Source organism: Chrysochloris asiatica, unplaced genomic scaffold, assembly GCF_000296735.1.
Source record: "Chrysochloris asiatica unplaced genomic scaffold, ChrAsi1.0 scaffold00011, whole genome shotgun sequence".
Taxonomy (NCBI): domain Eukaryota; kingdom Metazoa; phylum Chordata; class Mammalia; order Afrosoricida; family Chrysochloridae; genus Chrysochloris; species Chrysochloris asiatica.
Genome location: NW_006408529.1, coordinates 37,181,792 through 37,190,447, shown reverse-complemented (window position 1 = coordinate 37,190,447; position 8,656 = coordinate 37,181,792). Strand labels below are relative to the sequence as shown.

The following is an 8,656-nucleotide window of genomic DNA, read 5'->3' as shown; positions in this document are numbered from 1 at the left end:
ACTAATCACACTTCTTCCCTGTTTCTTGCTTTCATTTCTTCTTTTTTGAATTTTGCCCTTAAGTAAATGTTGCCCATTTGATCTCAAATTGTTGGTTGACTAGTATGTCTGTGGTGTGCATGTTTCACTGCTGGTGTTCACCCCCTATCAGTTGCTTGGCTGAAAATTTCACCATAGGGTGAGTTCAATTCCAAACCTAAAGGGTGACCAAGGGCCATAGTCTTAGTATTCTATCAGTCTCTCTTTAGCCTGTAAGCTAAGTCTCAAAGTTGTTTTTTAAAATTATAAGGAAATTGTGCACATTTCGTATAATCCAATTCCTAAATGTAGCCTTGTTAAAATACACTGATTTAAATACAAAACATAGGGTGTAATTTTTAAACAATAAAATCCCAGAGTTGCCAAGTGTTGCTGATGGAAATATAATTTGGGTGTGATCTTTTCTGTGTAATCCTGACAGTCCATCACATTTTTAAACTGCACTAATTTACTTTAAATACATTATTTTGCGTGTCGTTGTTGTTGTAAAGTGTTGTCTAGTCGGTTCCGACCCATAGCGACCTTATATAAGGTTTCTGAGGAATAGCTGGTGAGCTTGAACCACTGACCTTGCAGTTCAAAGGGCTTTGCAGTCTGGCGCATTAACCCACAGTGCCAGAAAGTAGTGTGATGGTAATGTATTTAAAGAGTGTTAAATTTCAATTAAGATTGCTTTCAGTTTTTTAAAAACATCAATATAATCTTCATTAACATAAAAATAATGGGCAAAATGGTTTCAGGAGACTACTTATCAGTGTTGATTAATCTGATTTTGTTAATGAGTATGCTAAATAGACATTTTACTTACTGAATGTTTTCAGGTTAAATTCTATGTATCTAATTCCATCTCCCCTACTCCCAAACTCCTCTCCAAAGAGCCATTTATCTTTCATATCTTTGTACTTATAAGGAACAGAGCAGCCAATTCACACACACCATTGGTGGTAGATCACTGTTTATGTTTATTGGGAGACTTTATACTTCTTAGAATGCAAGTGGATAAAAATAAGTAGGTATACCAGAGAAGCAGTGACTCCAGAAATGGAGGCAGAGACGATGTGGATAGATAGAGCAGCTGGGAACACTGGACTCAGGGAGAGAGAGGGGCTGTGTGCTGATGGCCAGGGTACAGGCATGTGGGGTGTACCCTTTGGTTGTTTGATGATGCATGGAGGGGATTGCAATCATTGCAATGAAACGAAATAATGATAGGATGAATGTAAAACTGATGTATTCCCAAGTAAACCCACATAATTCCCAATAAAAACTTTAAAAAAAAAAAATAGGTATACAGGGAATTTGAACAATGTGACATGTCCACCCAACAGGTAAAGACAATATATAACATTTAGTACCCACCAAACCAGATTATTTTTCCAGATAACCATCATTTTTTTCCTTCTTTCCTACCTCCGTCCTACCCATTCTTCCCTTTCCTTGCTTGCACTCTCCCCCTTTGTCCATTTGTCTTTCTTTATATCTGTTGTGGTAAGTGCTAAAGTCTTCGGTTCTAATGTAATAGACTCAAACTAAAAAGTATATAGAAAAAGGGAGATGAAAAATCTACTTGCATAAAATAAAAGGTCAGTATGGCTCATAGCAGTTTTTGGAACGTCTCCCAAAAAAGACAATGTCAAACTGATTAAGCCACACACACAAAAAAGCACATCAAACAATAAATATAGAGAAAACAAAATTATACCAATATAACTTTATTTGAAAAGCTGGAAGAAATTTATTATAGCAAAATAATATTAAAACTGAAGCTAGACTATAGGGTTGATAAGGATGGGCAACTTAGACATTGGCTACCTAAAGTGGGGTGGGGACTACAAAGGCACAAAGTGGCTGGCTTACAAGTTTTTAAGAGGAAGTTTAGTTTCAGAGTATGCTGGGGAAGGTAGACTCCCCACTGAATAGTTTTCATCTTGTCTAGACAGGTCCGGTGAAAGGAGATGGGGATAAGATTCTTTTGATTCAATAGTAATTGTTATCATGATGAGTTGTGATTTTCACAGCTGTAAAGCTAGGAGTTTTCTAACATAAAGGGGGACTAGTTACTCTCAGTCCAGGAACAGAGGACCCTAGAACCATCAAAGGAAAAGAGCATGAGCGGAATGTGGGACCCTGTCCAGAAAAGCAGTGCCACCAGAGATAGAGGCAGAGATGATGGCATGGAGACAGAGAGCAGCTGAGGATTTTAGACTCATGGAAAGAGAAAGACTGTGCTGGTGGACAGGAGACAGGCTCGCAGAATGTGTTCTTTGGTTGTTTAAATGATTATATATTTCTGAATGTTTTTGTGTACATCCAAAAATTTTAAGAGGGAATAGAAGCAAATACTGTTAAATGATGATGCATGGAAGGGATTGTAATCATTGCAGTAAAACAAAGTACAATAGAATGAGTGCCAAACCGATGTGCTCCCATGTAAACTATCACTAAATTCACAATAAAAGCTTAAAAAAAAAAAAAAAAAAAAAAAACTGAAGCGAGACTCAAATAGATGAAATTGGTAACTTGGCTACCTCTGTAGGCTAATTACAACAGAGTTCTAAGGAAAAATTACTTTCTGTGTTCAGTACTTAGGGGAAGATGGAACACTTCTTCATAAATCATCTGTGTGACTAGTATAACCCAGTACCCAACTAGGCATGACAAGCACAGAAAATTGAAATTCTAGACCCAAATCATTTTTTTTTTAAATCAGTCATTGATCAATAAAGTAAAGGTTCCTAAAAATTGGTAAGGTACTATGGGAGGAGTATAATGGTTACAAGTTGGACTACTGATACTAACCTCAAGGTCAGTAGTTTGAAACGACCAGCTGCTTCGCAGGAGACAGGTAGGGTTTTCTGTCCCTGTAAAGATTTACAACCTCAGAAACCCTGTACACAGGGGTTGCTAGGAGTCAGAACCAGCTCCACGGCACACCACCACCATAATTGGATAAAGAAAGAACAGAAGGATTGTTCATTGTAAACATTAAAGTTTAGCAGTTATTAAAGTAAATACCTAATTTCTTTTTTTAAAATAGATATTCTGCCTCCATGGTGGCCTCTCTCCATCCATAGATACACTGGATCATATACGAGCCCTGGATCGCTTACAGGAAGTTCCACATGAGGTACATTTGATTTCTTTTTTTTTTCCTCCTTTTTTTTAAAAAAAGTAAATGTAACCACAGTGTGATAGATCTAAATTAGTTATATATGATTGCTATTAATATGTAACATATTTCATTTTCTTCATCAGGGTCCGATGTGTGATTTGCTGTGGTCAGATCCAGATGATCGTGGTGGGTGGGGTATTTCTCCACGTGGCGCTGGCTACACTTTTGGACAAGACATTTCTGAGACGTTTAACCATGCCAATGGTCTCACACTGGTTTCTCGGGCTCACCAACTTGTAATGGAGGTATTTGCTTTCTATTGTAGCATGATCTTTCTTTTAAAATAAATGTGTATGTCTGTAATAAGGCTTAGAGACCAAGTACAAGAAACGTTTCTATCCATTACTTACATAAAGGAACAAGAACTTGATGATATTAGCAGCTAGGCCAGAGACAATATTGGTATTGAAATTCTGGTTTTCACAAATAAGATTTCTTCTTTTTCCCCATTAAAAGTCTGAATTTTAAACAAATTCTTGAATTAGTGGCTCATAGCCATCAGCTCATTCAAGTTCAGCATCTGTCTCACCTCTAATAGCTTCACTAGAACTGTTACCTTCATGAAGCTCTATGTGTTTTCCCAGCTCAATCTTGGACTTCTTCAGCAGTTTTTCTTTTCCAACAAGCACACCATGAAGAGAATAAATAGACTGGTGTGTTTCTCTAATCATTGTTTACCATTTTTTGACCGTGGAGCACATTTTGTCACTGTTAAGAGCCATGCCATGGAAGCTGGCCACAGTTTTTGCCCTATCCTCAATTGTTAGAAAATTAACTTTAATTTTTAGATGCAGCTTCATCGCTATGTACATCAGCAAGGCTCACTTCAAAGCTACTACCCTTGAGGCCATCAGTTGTCATTTTGTTTCCTTGACTCCTTGTGACTAGGGCTTTCCCAGTATTTCTTATGTTGAACATAGCTGGTCCCTTTGCAGCATACCAGTCTTTCTCAGAAAATGGATCAAGCTGTTTTCTTTGTGGCTCCACCTTTTGTAAGAGCTTGTTCTTCCCAACTGCCATGGTGCTGCTTAGAGAGTCAAAATGGCTGAAATTCTTTTTAGAATATTTTATTCTTGTGGGTTTGCCATAAGTTAACTAAAAGGTCTGTAAGAACAAATTGATTTGAAACTTTTACAGTCTTACATTTAAAATTTTGACACACTTTTAAAATTAAATTTAGAGAAAACCTGATAAACTGTACAAAAGTTCCTTTTATGCATCACTTGACAGTTCCCCAAATATAAATATTTTAATACTTCTGCTGTATTAATCTGTCTCTCTCTTCATTTCACTTAGATTTCATATACTTGTTACTTTCTTTTGAACCATTTGAATGTAAATTACAGACATAATACTACATTTCTCCTAAAAAAAGATTCTCATATAAAAACTATATTATCGTTATCATAATCAGGAAATTAACATTGATAAAATACCACTATCTGATCTAAACACTTAAATTTTGCTTATTGTCTCACTAATGTCCTTTATAACAAAATTTAATATGTTTCTGTATATATGTAAAAGAGAGACAGATTTAATGCAGGATTGATCATGTTGCATTTACTGTCATATCTCTTCAGTTTCCTTTGATTTGGAAATTACTTCTCTTTTTTGTATGATTTTTTTTTTTTCAGCTTCAGATATGCTTAGTTTCTTCAATATTGTCATATTTTAATGAGTGCATGGTGCTTGAACTTGGCATCAATTGCAAGTTGGTTTTGCAGCAGTTCAGTGTTATGCCACCAGCTAGTTTGATTACTAATCTCTCCAATCCTTTGGGGGACTCTGCCAGCAATTGGACATTCTATTCCAGTTTGTGTTGTTGTAAATGACTGTACAGCAGCATAGAAAATAGTTCCACTAGCTAGTACATTACCATGTTTGTCATGGAATTAGGTGTACATTTCTGGAGGTTCTGCCTTACCACTGTTTGCCAAAAAAATTGGGGTGACTTAGTATGTTTTTGGTAAGGAAAATGTCATGAAGATGTAAACAGAACTTTGACAATTGAGCTATTGGTTAGGGACAGTTCGTGTCAGGTACCCGATACATGTCTTGACATTTTTGAAGAGTGTAAGTGACTCATTTTGTAGAACTATCATTTTACTTGGGTTTGATTTATGTTCCCTTATGATAATAGATTCAGGGTATGCATTTTTTGGCAGGCATACCATATAATTGATGCTGTCTTTGTCAGTGCATCATATTAAGGAGATCTGAAATCTGTTTGTGCCACTAGTGTTGACATTGACTTTTATTAAAGTGGTGCCTGCCAGATTTCTGTACTGTGATGTAGTTTGTTCAATGCTGCTGTGTTAGTTTCAACTCATAGCAATCCTGTATAGGGTTTCCAAGAAGCAATTAGTATATTTGAACTGCCAATCTAGCAGTTCACATTTTACTTTGGGATCAAGTGCTTATCCTTTAGCGCCATACCAGAAGTCCAGTCTTTACAGGAGTAGATAGCCTCATCGTTCTCACCAAGAGCTGGAGCTGTTTGTGGGATTGAACTGATGACCTTCTGTACGATACATTAAAAATGTGTACTATAAATTAAAATCATTGAACTGATAACCCAATGTGTACTATATATTTAAAAAATAGAAATAGCATATAAATCCTCCTAGATTGGTAGAGAGTGGCTGCAAGGTGTTTGAGAAAATGTTACCAGCCCAGTAGAGGCAAGGAGAAAGGTAACAGCATGATAAGTTGATAAGTAAAGAAAACAAATTCATGTAGTAAAAATCAATTATGTCAGTAATTATAAGAGATGTAAATGGGGCTGCTACGTACTCACGTTGGGCCCACATGTATATCAAGAAGTGTTTCTGTTCCGGGCCCATCTACCCGGGGCATGGCATGATGTTCATCCCCGACGATTGCAAGGTATACGTATAGATTCTGCAAATCTAAATGTCATAAAACTATTAAGACAACTTTGCAATCCTCGCAAGGTCAGGTGGACTGAAGCATTCCGGAAAGCAGCTGGCAAAAATCTGACAGAGCATAATTCATTTGAATTTGAAATATGTAGAAATGAACCCGTCAAATACCAGCAAGAGCTATGGAATAAAACTATTGATGCAATGAAGAGAGTTGAAAAGATCAAACAGAAACACCAAGCTACATTTATAATTAGCAGGTTAAAGAAAAATTAAGAGTTACAGAAAGTTCAGGACATCAGAGAAGTCAAGCAAAACATCCATCTTATCCGGGTTCCTCTTGCAGGTAAAGGAAAGCAGCTGGAAGGAAAAATGGTGCAGAAATTACAAGAGGATGCGGATATGGAGGGTGCTTCTTAAAGATCTCATTAACCATTTTTCTATGTGCATTGGAAAATTCCTTTGGAGGAGACTAGGAACTTCTGAATGTTTGGTTTATTTTTTTACACAAGGTCACTGAAATGGAAAGTGATTAAAAAATGCATCTCTTCTACATTGCTGTCTGTAAAACTTAATGTGTTACAGACGTTCAGCTGCATCTCAGTGTTAAATCTTCATTTCATAAATCACGAAGATTCTGTCTTTAACTACAGAAGTGAATTGTGGGCATAAAGTGGTCCCCATTTGGATAATGTACTTGGTAGCATTTATGTAATTATACTATATTTTTTAATGTAATTACAAAGATCTATGACTGATGATATATATAATAAACTTTGCAGTAAAAATTTTAATTTTTAAAAAATGTAAAAGGACTAAATTTTTTATTTGATGAAGAAAAACTCTCAAATTGGATAAATGATCAAAATTCAGCTGTTTGGTTTATACTTAAAACAGAACACCCCAGAATAGAGGTAAAGGGTTGAAAAATATTATATTGGTTTGTCAAGCAGTCAATTATGCAGAATATAGTTAATAATGATATGAGTCAGAATAGACTTTAAGATAAACAAAGTATCTTTGGAGATAAACGAGGAAATTACTGGTGAAAATTGGCCCAGTAATAATTGTACTAGGAAAAGTAATTGTAAATTTGTATTTACCTAGTGGCATTGTGGGTTAATGACTGGACTGCAAAGTTGGTTTGAACCATAAGGTTGGCAGTTCAAGCTCACCAGCCACTCCTGGGTCTTTGTGAGTTGGAACCAACTCAGTGGCACTTAGCAACAACAACAACAACAACATATCTTTGGAGTCCTGGTTGCAGTGCTGTAGGACAGAGCACTAGACCGCAAGATTGGTTTGAACCATAGGTTCAAACATACCAGTCGCTCCTCAGTAACCCTATATAGTCAGAATTGACTTGACGGCACTTAACAACAACAATAATATCTTTAAACTTTATAAAACCAAAATTGACATAATTATATAGAGAAATTAAGAAATTTTCTTTCATTTTGGGAGATCTCTGTACTTAGCTGAGATCTCAAGTGTATATCAAGTTGACAGAAAAATTGGTAGAGATGAAGATTAACAATACAGTTTTGAATTTCATGTCACAAGACACTATAATACGTATTTCATTCTTTGCATCAAAGGCTACATTTCCACAGAGAATATATGAAATCTTTTAATTAATTTGAAACATATTTATATCAAGATCGTAATTTTGAAATAAATGACTGGTTTTCTTCTATGCTGCAGGGATATAATTGGTGTCATGATCGGAATGTGGTTACCATTTTCAGTGCACCCAATTACTGTTATCGCTGTGGGAACCAGGCTGCTATCATGGAACTAGATGACACTTTAAAATACTCCTTGTAAGTACTTTCAAATTTAAATGTATGTATATATTTTTCAGAAGGAAAATTCAAAATGTAGATATTAAAAATAGAACTAATGGATTCCTGCTTTTGGAATGGTGTAGTACAGAGTATGGTAAAGTCGACTTCTAGCAAAACTAACATTTAACTGGAGAAATTATTTTAAACAATTATTTAAATTTGGGGAAAATTTTCCTAAGAGCATATAACAAATGGAGAAAAATATATTCATGAAAATGTACTAAATTTCAGTATAACTGTTAGAGATTGCAGCATTTGAACCATGGCTTATTCTCTATCCTCAGATCCTTCTTTTAGAAATTATTCTGGGCAAATGTAAACAGGAATATGGGGGCTACTTATCCCCAATCTAGGACTTTGTTTCACCCCAGGTGTGGAAGGCCACCTCATTTCTAATCAGTCCCAGGTTCCAGAAGCCCTAGGCCTGGCTGGCACAATGGAGAGGACTGCACCTCCCTATCCTGACCTGGCCGCTAGGACAAAAGTCCCCCAACACTCCTGATGTGACAGGTCAAGAACACTGACTCCCTAGTAATTCCTGTCCCAATCTCTGTTTATAAAACCAAAAGTATCACTTTGAGAAGTGGGTCACCATTCCTACTTCCAGCCCTAGAGTAATGGTTCAAATGTTCAGTGGTTCCAAAAACAAGATGGCGGATTGGGTGGACGTATAGCAGAGAGCTCCGCCAACAACAACACAGAATACCCGACCA

At 36.3% G+C, this 8,656-nt stretch overlaps 1 protein-coding gene and 1 pseudogene across 1 annotated transcript in view; both read left to right on the top strand.

Moving 5' to 3' along the window:
• The window catches only part of PPP2CB (protein phosphatase 2, catalytic subunit, beta isozyme), a 50,604-nt gene that overhangs the window by 27,661 nt on the left and 14,287 nt on the right, over positions 1 to 8,656 (top strand). Inside the window, exons 5-8 of the mRNA XM_006834524.1 lie at positions 3,077 to 3,166; positions 3,295 to 3,456; positions 7,801 to 7,919; positions 7,961 to 8,037. Of these exons, the coding sequence (XP_006834587.1) occupies positions 3,077 to 3,166; positions 3,295 to 3,456; positions 7,801 to 7,919; positions 7,961 to 8,037 (448 nt within the window). The remainder of the gene's footprint in view (positions 1 to 3,076; positions 3,167 to 3,294; positions 3,457 to 7,800; positions 7,920 to 7,960; positions 8,038 to 8,656) is intronic.
• LOC102816403 lies at positions 6,023 to 6,516 on the top strand (annotated as a pseudogene).